This window comes from Podarcis vaucheri (genome assembly GCF_965113315.1).
Source record: "Podarcis vaucheri genome assembly, chromosome: 17".
In the NCBI taxonomy this organism is placed as follows: Eukaryota; Metazoa; Chordata; class Lepidosauria; order Squamata; family Lacertidae; genus Podarcis; species Podarcis vaucheri.
In genome coordinates, this window is record NC_138755.1 from 20,563,707 (window position 1) to 20,577,707 (window position 14,001).

General features: G+C 43.6%; 1 protein-coding gene across 5 annotated transcripts in view; it reads right to left on the minus strand.

The window, feature by feature from the left end:
* Nucleotides 1–3,725: 3,725 nt before the first annotated feature.
* Nucleotides 3,726–14,001, minus strand: part of SPATA6L (spermatogenesis associated 6 like) — a 24,328-nt gene continuing 14,052 nt past the window's right edge. For 4 of the 5 annotated variants that reach the window (XM_082205027.1, XM_082205025.1, XM_082205026.1 and 1 more), the window contains 6 exons: nucleotides 13,781–13,874; nucleotides 12,408–12,451; nucleotides 9,407–9,582; nucleotides 7,829–7,922; nucleotides 5,606–5,724; nucleotides 3,726–3,903 (listed from right to left, as the gene is read on the minus strand). In XM_082205027.1, the coding sequence (XP_082061153.1) occupies nucleotides 5,623–5,724; nucleotides 7,829–7,922; nucleotides 9,407–9,582; nucleotides 12,408–12,451; nucleotides 13,781–13,874 (510 nt within the window). In that variant the 3' untranslated portion in view covers nucleotides 3,726–3,903; nucleotides 5,606–5,622. The remainder of the gene's footprint in view (nucleotides 3,904–5,605; nucleotides 5,725–7,828; nucleotides 7,923–9,406; nucleotides 9,583–12,407; nucleotides 12,452–13,780; nucleotides 13,875–14,001) is intronic. The other variant, XM_082205023.1, reaches the window with a different exon arrangement.

Below are 14,001 nucleotides of genomic sequence, written 5' to 3' on the forward strand. Positions count from 1 at the left end.
GGCTATTTAGCAATAAGAAAAAAATGCATTCTCTACATGTCTTTGAGGCACTGCTGTTTTTACTGTTTTACTGTTATTTCACATATGCTGGCAACAGGTTTCAGGACTAAGTCTTGCCCAATTTAAATCCTTGAACGCACTCCTGCAGTAGTCGTAAGATCACAGTTCTAACCTAAATCCCAGTGTTGCCAACATTTTGCCCTATATTTCTGAAATTTTTGTCCCATATACGGTAAACAGGAATGGGGGCATAAGCTTAATTCTGTTTGCATTTTAATTATCTTAATTCAACGAAATATGCAAACTGAAACACCATTGTCCTTTGAAATCTGCGGTTCTTGGATCTTGTGGAGCAGTTTGTATCTATTAGGAGAAAATGCATTAAAAAAATCAATATAATGTTGAAAATAATATACAAAAATGTTTTTGTGTGCATCCCAAATCTGTTACAGCAGCAAGGCTCCACAGGATGCTTTGAAAGTTTATAGTTTCTTCTAATAAAGCACTGGAACTGACCACTCTGTGGATTTTGGCATCCTTCTTCGGCATGCCTGCATCAAACCACTCACACTTTCCCTCCTCTGGGCCTGTGGATCAGGGCAGTCATTCCTTATGTTTTTGAGGAGCAATGCATCAAACAGAAATACAACAAATTTCAATGCGGCTATTTCAGCTTTGCTCATCTAGGACTAACAGCGCAATTCAATGTATGCAGACTGCGACCATTTGAGTTTGATTTTTACTTCATTTATCTATTAAATTTATATCCCGCTCTTCATCACAAGATCCCAGGGTGGTTTACAGAATGCAAGGCAAGATAAAAATGCAAGTAAATAATTGAAAGAAAACAGTGAAACAATAACACACACAGACACACACACACACACTATAAAAGGTACATATTAAAAGGCTATAGAATATTAATCAGGCAAAGGTCTGGTTGAAGAGGAATGTTTTCGCCTGGCGCCTAAAAATATATAATGAAGGTGCCAACTGAACTTCCCTGAAGAGAGCATTCCTCAAACAGGGAGCCACTAAAGAGAAGGCCCCGTTCTCGTGTTGCCACTCCCTGGACCTCATGTGGAGGAGGCACACGAAGAAGGGCCTCAGAGGATGAACACAGAGTCCAGGACAACTCATACGGGCCCTTGAGGTATTGCGGTCCTGAGCCGTTTAAGGGTTTATAGGTCAGAACCAGCACTTTGAATTGGGCCCCAAAACTAATTGGCAGCCAATGTAGTCAGACCAGGAAAGCCCAAAATTGTTGAGCTCTTTTTTAAAGGAAACCACAAAAAACTAGAATTTCTGACGACTTGCCTAAGATCCAGGACAAAGCTCCACCTTTCAGAAATTCCCCTAGGTCACCAATTCCACCTTTGAAATCCCAGGAATGTATGGCAGACCTAGTTGATGGAACAGGCTTACTTGCAGGCAAGTATGTATAAGATTGCAGACTGAATCTGATTTAAGAATGAACCATTTAATTTACTCGAAAACAAGCAGCAGGGTAAGTTATAAAGGTAAAGGACCCCGGACAGTTAAAGGCGACTAGAGAGTGCGGTGCTCATCTCGCTTTCGGGGCAAGGGAGCTGGTGTTTGTCCACAGGCAGCTTTCTGGGTCATGTGGCCAGCAGAACTAAACCACTTCTGGTGCAACGGGACACCGTGACGGAAGCCAGAGTGCACAGAAACGCTGTTTACCTTCCCACCGGAGTGGTACCTATTTATCTACTTGCGCTGGTGTGCTTTTGAACTGCCAGGTTGGCAGGAGCTGGGACAGAGCAAGAGGAGCTCACCACCATAGAGCGGATTAAAACTGCCGACCTTGGGCAAGCCCAAGAGGCTCAGTGGTTTAGACCAAAGCGCCACCTGCATCCCTTAGGATAAGTTATATATTATACCAAAAGGCCATTCCCATGTGGATGGTTCACATGGCAGGAATTTATATTTCAGTGTCTTGATTGCACTCATCACTGCATTCAAGATGTGAACACACATGTAGTTGCACTGATGAATGCAGTAAAGGCATTTAAACATGGTAGGGGTTTTGAACAGCAACCACATGTAGCAAGTTACATTTAATTGGCTGTATCTGCAGAACTTAAAAGATAAAACATTAATATTTCAAATTGCTCAGTGCTTCTGAGGGGAGAGAAGGATGTTCGCCACACAGTCGGTGGCTGTGAAATAGTAATGAGTTCATCATTGCTATAGAAAAGAGATTAGTTGAACTTCTGGCTAGCTCCTGATTAATTCATGCATTTAAGTTTGCAAATCCTGGGAAATATCTCATGGTAGTCTGCTAAAACAAAGTCAAATCAGAAATGTCTGCTTTAGAGGATCAGGAATAACGTAGATGAAAAATGCAGATTTAAAATCCGACAACGACAGAGCTAGCAAGCTGGAGTTAGGATTCACTCCATTTCTACTGAAAGATACTACATTTTCCAGCTGAGCATCAGTCATAAATTAAACAGGTGCATCTTCAACAGCATGGAGATGCTGTCATAAATTTCTACATTTTATACAACAGTGAAAGGCACTGAGCCTCTGTACGGGAAAAAGAGGCAGCTCTGTTCCTTTCCGCAATGGGACAAACAAGAGCTGCATCCTTTGTATTAATGTAAACATTTTTTAAAAGAAAAATGTAAATAGCAGCCTGAATCATCAGGATCACAGCAGGACTTGAGGAAGGTTTTGCAGATGACACCCAACTAGGAGGGGCAGCTAATGCCGCTGAAGACAGAATCAAGATTCAAAATGACCTTGACAGATTGCAGACCTGGGTCCAAAATAACAGAATAATAATAATAATAATAATAATAATAATAATAATAATAATAATAAATTTATTTATATCCCACCCTTCCCAGCCATAACCGGGCTCAGGGTGGGTAACATCAAAATATAAATACATTAAAACATAAAATTCAGCAATCGACTGAAATACAGCTTAAAATCAGATTAAAATCAAACAAGATCAGAAGGCAACCCACAAATTATGACTATAGGGGTTGGGAACCTTAGGTATTCAGCAGGCTCAGCTATTTATATGAGCTGGTGAGATGAGTTAGAGAGGCCTCTTATATACAGGGTCTCGGAGGAAAAGAGGGGTCAGACTGGGCCCCGACCAAAGGCCTGGAGGAGCAGCTCTGTCTTGCAGGCCCTGTGGAAAGATGTCAAGTCCCGCAGGGCCCTAGTCTCTTGTGGCAGGGTGTTCCACCAGGCTGGTCAAGGCCAGTCTAACCTCCTTGAGGCCCTGAATTTCAGTAGGGGCAAATGTAACATCCTACACTTAGGCGGGAAGAACCAGCTGCACAAATATAAATGGTGAGGGATTTATGCTGCCTACCAGCAGAAATACCCCTGGCAGTAGCATCCTCTTACCTGTAATCTGGGTGGGCGGAGTCTGCAGAACTGGGCGGAGCCAGGAGAGGGCTGCTCAGTGGACCTTGAATTTATCCTAGAGTGGTTCTTCAAAGTTTGCTGTGCATCTTACCAGCACGAAACCAAACTCTTTCCCCACTCCTTTATTCAATTCAAAATGGTATTCGCTTCCAAATTTCTAAAACTAAGCTTTACACTGAGGACACAGTCCTAAGTGGTAACATAATTCCAAGTAGGTTTTTCATGGAAAATACTTTCAGCAGCCAAAATCTTAAAGAAGTATATAGCACCATCAATAGGACCATGACATCAACCCACAATAAGCTGATAGGCTTGCACTTGTTTGAAAATGTATAAATCAAACCTTTAATCAGCACTACAATACAGAGTGTTGTTTTCAAACCAATTTAGACATAACATCACACAGAAAATAAACCATTCATCAGTTAGCTCTAGAACAAAAATCTTGCCAGCAATGGGTCTTCAGGTCGATATCCCAAGGCTGCTGTATTCTTTCTGGAAAAAAGGCGTTAAATTGTCTGTTACTACAGGATGGGGGAAACTGATAAAATATTACAGAGAAACGTCATGCTTGGACAAACCCGTATATCCTCTTCTATTTTTGTTTTTGTTTTGCAAGGGAACTGTAACATCAGTGCTCTGAATGCAGTTCTTCAATGAAGACTGCAAGCTAAGCATCAGTTAATCGTTTTATTTGTACGCTGTTAAAGCCATGCTCAAGGTGGCTTACAATATATAAGAAATTACGTAAGTACAAACATAATAGTTATTATGGGATTGTCTGATGAGTTTTGCACAAACACAGTGATTTCTCAGCTCGGTTACTTACCATAGAAGTTACTTAAAAGAGGAGACTGCTTCACTTATTTACAGTTGTGCTAGGGTTAGACCCTGGCGCAGTGAGAATTATCTGCCAGCTAGCAGAGGGAACAATGACAACTGAATCACTGGGTTAATGATTGGGATCTACAGTTAAGTAGAGACTGCGGGAGGGGAGAGATTCTGCGGGAGGGGAGAGTCTCTTTTTATATCACAAGAATCTCTCACTCTCTTAATGCTGCAAGGGATCTTTTTGTGATGTAAAAAGAGAGCGTTACAAGCCATAAACAATAAATAAAACATCAAAAAGCACACAACCAAATTAAACTATTTCCACAAAAAATTGTAAGATCCAAAACAAAAATACAAAAATTAGCAACAGCAACAACCCTGCACCTCCCTTCCGCCTAAATAACACCCCAGGCAATGAATCTGCTCAGGGAGCCAGTCTTTCAGGACTCACAGCCAAGGCCCTCAAGGTGGTGTAAACACTATTTTATTTTTAAAAATCCATATTTTAGATAAGTAGTTTTCAATTGTCCAGTTTCAGGGACCCTTATTAACAATCTACAGTGGTACCTTGGGTTACATACGCTTCAGGTTACATACGCTTCAGGTTACAGACTCCGTTAACTCAGAAATAGTGCTTCAGGTTAAGAACTTTGCTTCAGGATGAGAAGAGAAATTGTGCTCTGGCGGTGTGGCAGCAGCAGGAGGCCCCATTAACTAAGGTGGTGCTTCAGGTTATGTTAAAAACTAATAAAAATATATATATTAAAAAAAGGAGAGGGGAGAGGAGGCTGAGGGGACACTGCACAAGGGAGGGTGTTTGAAAAAGGGTGAGAGGCTGCCAGCTCTGCAGGCAAGGGGTGACTTAACTGGGCTCCTGAGCCCCACAGGGGTGCCGCAGAAAGAATGTAGTTGGTTAAAGGAGCCGTGGACTCAAAAAGGCTGAAAACCTCTGACTTAACAGGTTCAAGTTACAAGAATGGAGAGCTCAACTAAACACCAGGAAGAACTTTCAGGCAGTGAGACAGTGTGGAAGGTGGTGGAAGCTGCAGGGCTTCCCCATTGCCAGTCTGGGTTTCTTGCATGCTCTTTAAATGAATGGCGGAACACGAGGGACAACAGCATCTTCATAGCAGAGCACCAGACAGGTCCTAGCAATAAGCCAGATACCATTGCAATCACTCTCATCCTGCCTGACCCACGTCGGTGTGAGAATTGCACCTTACGGGGCCTGGAATGCTGTTGTAATAGTTTATCCTACCAATTTGTAGCAGGCTTTATATAACCTTCCCAGTGCTTTTTTTTTAACCTTCTGAAATAGACCAGTCCAATAAATCGAGAGAGAAGGAGGTGGCTTTATGCAGCATACCTTGCCAATGACAGCAGTTACAAGCAGTATCTTTGTTCCGTTGAGTCACACAGTGGGGAACTCCTCAAAGAGATGGACCTTCTTTCAAGGACATCATCAATTTCGGAATCAGTGGCTCCCTGCAAAATAGTTGCCCCGTTAAACCTGGGTTGTTCATCGTCATCAGCACTGCTAAATGTGCCTGGCTGAAAACAAATATATCAGCTGTTCTAGGAGAATTAAAAGAAGCTTATCGCTGCACGTTTGGGAACAACTGAAGTATGACACTGTCCTCTAGCTCTGTCGGTCAAAGTACCTTTCTATTAAGGTTCATTAGAAGAATGTATCATCTTGGAGAGACAACAGCAAGTGATGTCACTTTGGGTTAACTCACATGGATCTGTGTCTCCATCATGGGAGCTTTGAAATTAGTGAGTGAAAGCAGTTTCTGATTTAAACAGGGCATAACATTGAGATCCTGAAGGGGGAGATGAATGGCCACAAAAAATTATGAGCAGAAAAAAAGGCTTTTCGGTAGAGTTAAATCAGGGGTGGGGAATTCCCCGTCCACAAGCTGGATGTGGACCACAACTTGATTTCATCAGGCCCTTGCGGTCCCCTTCCAGCCATCAGATGTTTGGCAGAGAAGATATAGGGCTCTGATGTCCCACAGAGTGCACACCTGCAGCTCCTTCCTCTGCAAGACAACCAAAGCAGGGGGGGGGGAAGGCTCAGTAGAGGCACATTTATGTTCCTTGCAAGGTGCAAAAAGTGCCTATGGGTTTTGCAACTGTGTGCATGCAATTTTCAGGATACACTTGCATTTTGAAGTTTGAGGCATTGCATATCTGCAAAGAAAAAAATTGCAATTCAAATATGCACTGAACTTATTTGCATTCTTCTGCTGTGATTATTTTGCATAGTTGGGGAAAATGAAGGCTGTTTGAGGAGCTTTCTGCTTGTTTAAAACCATAGAATTGTAGAGCTGGAAGAGACCAAAAGGGTCATGTAGCCCAACCCCTGGCAATGCAGAAAACTTTTGCCCAATGTAGGGCCCGCAACCCTGAGATTAAGTGTCTCATGCTTTACCAACTGAGCTTGTTTGTTTTAATAATTATTGATAACCCACAAGCTATGTGAATTACCCAACTGACTGATCTTGGCAATATCCAAGGCTTCCTGAATAGGCAAAAGTGTCACAACCTCTTTAGCTGCTGTAGGCTTTAGCTGCTGAGGTCATAAAGGACTGGCGTATCTTGAACCAGGCTTTGGATCTTGCATTGGGCAGCTTGGGAAAGGAACACAGAAGTTTAAAGCCCAAAGCAGATGTTACTCTAGATGGGCAGCTGCTGAAAACAGCTTGCACATATCAACTTCCCCACCTGCCCGCACAACATCTGTTGTCATTCACCTAATGTCCCTTCAACATTCAAATGTGGGCAAGAACTGGCCTTGTCATTTTCCACATGGAACTGTTGCCACCGCACACTCTCAAGATGGTCCCACGCTCATAATCCACATGAACAATCCTCATCCATCTGGTTGGGTCATTTAAACGCCACAAAACCCACATAGAAGCCATTCATAGAAAAACGGCTGCCACGTAACTATGGGAACATCTAAAAGGACACAGGATCTAGGCAAAGCGATGAGTCTTTGTCTCCCATTATCAGCAGCCAATGGAATTGAGGGGGTGGGGAGGGGTGGGATGTCATGTCGCAGAGCTAAATTGCAGTACATAGAGAGACAGAACTAGGCGTGTTGCTGCCATTTTTGATGGCACCCATTGATCAGAGAAACATCTAGATTGGCCCTGAGCAACTTTGGCTAAAACTTTAAACCACAACTCCGCTCAGTTAATGAGTGTTGACTAGGGTTGCCATATTCCCAAAAGCGAAAATCCGGACAAAGTCGTTGACCTTTGTTGACATCTCCCCAAAAAATCCGCCCCGGCGCCATTTTGACAGTCCGATTCCCAGACATATGGCAGCCCCAGTGTTGACTGAAATGTTTTGATTTAATAGAGATAAATAAGTCGACAGAAGTGTTACACGAATGACAAGTCCCATCATCCCTGACCTTTGGCCCTGCCTGCTGGAAGCTGGAGACCAATCCATAGGGAAGACCACAGTGTATCTACTCCTGTTTTATATGTAAAGCCATATAAGGCTTTATAGGACTTCACTCTTGCAACTGGAGTGAGAGGAATCAATAACAGTTCTGCTTAAAGGGCATCATACTTACAAAGGATAGTCTTTGTATGGCCTCGTCTGAAGTTAGAAGGTTTTTCACTCTCTCGTTAATCTCTTCCCAGCTTGAATTCGGGCTGGAATATATCCTGAAAAAAATGTCAGGGGACTCAACTCACTTGATACTAAGCGTTTGTGATTTCTCTTCATATAGTCCCATCACGTAACGCAAGTAATGTCAAGTAGCGACAAGTTCCTAGTTCCACTCCCCACCATCACAGAAGCCCTCTGAACCTCTTTTACGGCTGTGAAATTAGGCAGCCAGAGAATGGTTTCAACCTCTGACCTCTATGTTCTGCAAGTTAGGACCAAGAAACACCCATAGAATGCCTCTCCTTGCTACTACGAACAACAAATGGAACGGTTCCGCAGAGGAGGCCAACTTTTGCCAAAGTGCTGACTATGAACCCAAAGTATCTCTTTGACAAAGCAATGGCAAAGGAATCCAAATATATGGAATTCTCTCAGATCTTCTTGGCTATTTTTATACCACAAGGTCAGGATTGTTTATGGGGCCTGCCTGGAACATAGCTCCTATTCTTCTTAATCTCTCCTGATCAGCATCATTGCATTGCGTTCTCCAGTCAGCATGAAAAAGAAACAGAGAACTGTCACTTAAACCTGTCACAAGAAGAAACTCTGGATGTTAATAATTCTCCAGAGATCCCCCATCAAGCCTCAAATAAAGTGTTGTGTGAAAGGCACTTTAGCACCTTCTGCATTCAATCGCCACCACTCCTATTTACTATTATTCAAAGAAATTATTCTACCTCCTGCCTAACAAAAGACTCTAGGAGGGCTCGCAATTTTTTAAAATTCGCAGTGAAAAGAACAGTCCTCCACAACCACCAAAAAGCAAACAAGTCACTATACAAATTTGCAAAGCCAGCAAATTAAATTTTAAAAAACAAATACTGTCAAAGGCCTTAGGAAATGCAAAAATTGTCTTTTTACCAAAACAACATCAGCAAGGTGGATGCCTGCCAAATTAAAGTGAGGTGGATGCTCTGCAATCCAGGTGGAATCACCAAAAATTTGGTATTCAGAGACCTACCACTTCAGATACCAGTCTCTGTGGCTAGCAGCCATTGATGACCATATCTTCCATGAACTAAGGCCTTGGCCTCACTTAGGGGCCTGGAAACCACACTCCCAGGTTTCCATGGGCCGCATCCAAGCAGCCCATGCTGTGGTTGAAATTTTCTGTTGCCAACTCCTCCATGTCACCCAGCGGACAGGCTGGGGTGGAGATACTGGCCAATGATTGGGTAGCCCAAAGGTCAGAACGCTGACCTATGCTGCACCAAACCCCAATAACTTGTAATCAAAGCTGTGGCTGTTTTTAACTCAAGCCTGTCCCTGATGGCCATTGGTACCATACACTTATCTCTCTAGATTTGTATAGCGGCATTAGAAATTTGACAGCCCCGTAGGGTTGGCAGCTGATCCTGGGAAATAGGATGGCAAATAAGAACAGCAACATCGGCCACCGCGACTGACTTCCAGGAATTTCCGAGGCAGGCGTGCCTAGACATGCTGGCCGCCTGTCACTTAAGTATCTAGGAATGGTCACCTGTGTTGAGGAGACGCCCACCGCGCACATGGGCTGGGTGATCGGTAACGCTTTGAAGAGTCAGATGAAGGTTTGTGGCAAAGAGAAAGAGAGTAATCAAAATCAATAGGCTCCCTTGTTTCAAGTGATGATGAACCAGGATCCAAGCTGTATTGCATATCCAGCTCTCTGGTTACCTGTGGAGAAAGGAAGAGCTTTATTTATTATTATTTCACAACATTCATATACCACTTGATTGTAAAGATAAAGACAGACAGCCAAATAACAAAGTAATAATTCAGAGGAATATGGACCCCTCCTTTAGCTGTGTGTTAGTGGGCAGAGGCAAAAGGGGTTTAAGGGATGTAGGGTTTCAGTTTGGATGATGTAAGCAAGGAAATCGTTTGGAGAACCATGTGGGCTGGCTGGGACAGGCAGAGAGCTTGGCTGATTTCTCTGTTCCGAGACTCAAGCCTCTTCTGCTTATTGGAGAAGCAAGAGACCCTCTTGGGACATGAATGCTCTGAACTTTCTCCATCTAGACGCAGGTTGTATATATGTGTAAATAAACCATATATCATAAAGGTGTCATAGTCTCCACTGTCCAAAAGGAAACACAGACCCTGGGAAGCACGCTTGGTACCCCTGGAATTGTGCACTGCCTGGAGACAGGAGTGGTGTGTAACAATAGGTAAAAGGTAAAGGACCCGTGGACAGTTAAATCCAGTCAAAGGCGACTATGGGGTGAGGCGCTCATCTCGCTTTCAGGTCAAGGGAGCCAGCATTTGTCCACAGACAGCCTTTCCAGGTCATGGCCAGCATGACTAAATTGCTATTGCCACACGGAGGACCGTGAGAAATGCCAGAGCGCATGGAAATGCCGTTTACCTTTCTGCTGCAGAGGTACCTATGTATCTACTCACGCTGGTATGCTTTTGAACTGCTAGGTTGGCAGGAGCTGGTAAAGAGCAACGGCAGCTCGCCCTGTCACAGGGATTCGAACTGCGACCTTCCAATCGGCAAGCCCAAGAGGCTCCGTGGTTTAGACCACAGCGCCACCCACATCCCTCCCACTTGACTGTAATAAAATTACCACTTGATTGTAATAAAGCAGTTTCCAGGAGTTGGGATGTCTATAAAGGGAGAGAACTCCAAGGATCCCCTAGAGGACGCATTTCCAGTTAACAAGATAAGGGTAAATATCATTTCCTGTACTTCAGTTGTACAGTTCTACCACTTCTAGAACAAGCGCTTGTGTCACAAAGTCAATTCAATCTCCTTTCTCAGCATAGAAAAGAGTGTGCTGTACACATGGATCAGAACGCAACGCAGGTAACAAAACATAGGAGGAGGTACGTTGGATTAACATCACAAAGTCCAAGTCTACCACACCAATACTCTGTGTCCATCCCCCAACCCCCCACCATCAGAAACCAGTCTTTGCTTATGAGGAAGGGGAGGCACACATGAAAGATGACCTCTGTAACAAACCAGACCAAGGCTGTTTATGGCTTGAAGAATAAACCTGGCACTCAGAATTGTGCTCTGAAGAGAAACTGGGAGCTACTGCAGACACCCCAAGCACACATTTAGTGCTTCTCTTGGTGTGCTCATGCTAGTCAGCAGGCTGCCACGTTTTGAACAATGTGAAAACTTCCAAACGGTCTTCCAAAGGGAGGCCCATGGAATGTGACCATAGTTCAGACCAGAAGTTGCCAAGGCGTGTGTCCAAATAGCCAGGTTTTCAAACTTGCTGATCAAGCGACAGTGGTAAAATACACTCTTGGGCCATGGCTGCCAAGTTAAGATGCCAAGACTCATACTGGGTCTAGAAACAGCACCATACCATGAGGTTGGATCATTCAGGGAGGGTGCTGTCCTATTTTAGCTCAATTGGATCTCCCTGTTAGGATTCTTGCTCCATGTTTGCAGTCATGAGATTGTTGTCTATCACATGACGGTGTATGTTTTCATTCCACAGAGTGGGAAGTGATGAAGAAAGATGTTTTGTACTACTGTGTTCTGGAATGTAGGACTATTGTCCTTTGTTTCTTTCTCTTTGCTGTCTAATGAGAAAGAGGCAGGAGCTAAGTCAGAATGCTCTGAGTGTAAAGGTAAAGGTAAAGGGACCCATGACCGTTAGGTCCAGTCGCAGACGACTCTCGGGTTGCGGCGCTCATCTCACATTACTGGTTGAGGGAGCTGGCGTATAGCTTCCGGGTCATGTGGCCAGCACGACTAAGCCGCTTCTGGCGAACAAGAGCAGCGCACGGAAACGCCATTTACCTTCCCGCCAGATCTCTGAACTGTACATAAGGTAAAGGGAACCCTGACCATTAGGTCCAGTCGTGGCCGACTCTGGGGTTGCATCACTCATCTCCCTCATCCGAGGAAGCCGGCATACAGCCGGTCATGTGGCCAGCATGACTAAGCCGCTTCTGGCAAACCAGAGAAGTGCATAGAAACGCTGTTTACTTTCCTGCCGGAGCGGTACCTATTTATCTACTTGCACTTTGACGTGCTTTCGAACTGCTAGGTTGGCAGGAGCAGGGACCGAGCAACGGGAGCTCACCCTGTCGCGGGGATTCGAACCGCCAACCTTCTGATCAGCAGGCCCTAGGCTCTGTGGTTTAACCCACAGCGCCACCCGCATCCCTTGAACTGTACATAGTTTGCACTAAATAAAACCTGTAAAAGACAGGTCGGAGTTCTGGCTGTTTACTCGCGAGCAACCACCTACAGACCTGACAATTCTTCACAGGGAATGACAGTTCAGAAGTATGATTGCTGGCTTATATCCGAACCAGCTTTACACACCTTTTAGTGCAGAGTAAAGCGTGCCTTGTGGAAAGTTACATGAACTGTGTGCCCTTGCCAGACACCGATAAATAACCTTTCCCCCTCAAGTATTTCTCATTCCCTAACCTCAAGCACTACCATGGCAAGCATCTAGTCTTATTAAAGTCATACACCCAATAACCTAACCAGCAAATGATGCTACAGACTCCACTTCTTAAATTACCTTTGCTGCCGGGCAAGCAGACTTCCAGCTATCGTACGATAACGCTGCAAGAAATAAAAAATAAAAGAATCAGTTCTGAAGAATTAAAACAATGCCTATAGTTGCATGTATCACATATGGAAAGAGGGCTGAGGAAAGATGCAATGATGGTTTCATATGGTTGGTTGGTTGGTTGTACAACACAATTTCTAATATAGAACAGAAACAAGCAAGCAAAATAGATTCGCTGCTTTGCCTCCAACTGTTTCACGGGCCCTGCCATCCATCCATATATGTAGCTCGCCCAGCTAGTCCGCTCACAGGAACTGTCAATTCCCAAGCACATCAACAGCAGTAATCTTTGCAGGTGTGTTTAACAGGAGCAGATTACACAAATGTAAGAAACGGGTGGTGATATCTGGAAGGAGCAGCCTTTGCCCTAAAAGTTCCTTCTTCTAATCACAGGATGTTTGAAACGAGCTGTGGTTATGCTGGAGAAAGGGAAAGCACTCTGCACATTCTCAAAGGTACTGCCTTCATCCCCCAACCTCACAAACATATAAAAGCACAAAGAACTAACCGGGCCCACTAAATCTGGAACTGCCTCTGAATACAGCTGAATACATTGGGTTGTTCTTGTTTTTATTTTGATTATGTCTTCTGTGTGTTTTGTATCGTGATTTTATCCTGTGAACCACCCTGAGACCTGCGGGTATAGGGCGGTATAAAAAATTTAATACAGTCGTACCTTGGTTTTCGAACAGCTTAGTTCTCAAATGTTTTGGCTCTCAAACGCTGCAAACCCGGAAGTGACTGTTCCAGTTTGCGAACTATTTTTGGAAGCCGAACGTCCGACAGGGCTTCCGATTGGCTGCAGGAACTTCCTGAAGCCAATCAGAAGCCGCACCTTGGTTTCTGAACGTTTTGGAAGTCAAACGGACTTCCAGGACGGATTCCATTCGACTTCCAAGGTATGACTGTAATAATAATAATAATAATAATAATAATAATACAAAATGTATTAGTATCTTATGTACTAAACTACTCAGCAGTGTTGTGCTGGAGAATTCCTTTACCCCAGCGGCAAATGAAAGGGTGAAAACTGCAACTTATAACATGATCTGAAATCCATTACTTGAGAGAGAAATCTCATGAATTCCCATGGAACTGAAATAATGATTTAGGATTTGAATGCAAAACATATTGGGATGCTATCCCAAAGAGTAGCCCACTTTCCTGAGAAATCAATGGAGCAATGTGAATAAAACATCAATTCAATGGAGTAATGGTGACAGAATACAACCCACAGCGTATTAGAACCCTATGACATGCATGGTGGTCTTGTTATCAGCACAGTTCACATTTTTAATTAAGATTAAGGAATTGTTAAGTACCTCGTTTCAACTGAAGTTTGTGGGAATTCCTTGACGAGCTCGTATTTTGACTTGGAATCCAATATGGCTCAGAAAACGTTTTAGAAGAATCTACCTAATTTTTTAAAAAAAAAACCAAAGAAATAATAACAAGACAATAATCTTAAAACAACAGAATTAGGCTTGGAAAAGAACCTATACTTGAGATTCTTGCCATTTAACATTACAATTTTTTAAAAGGT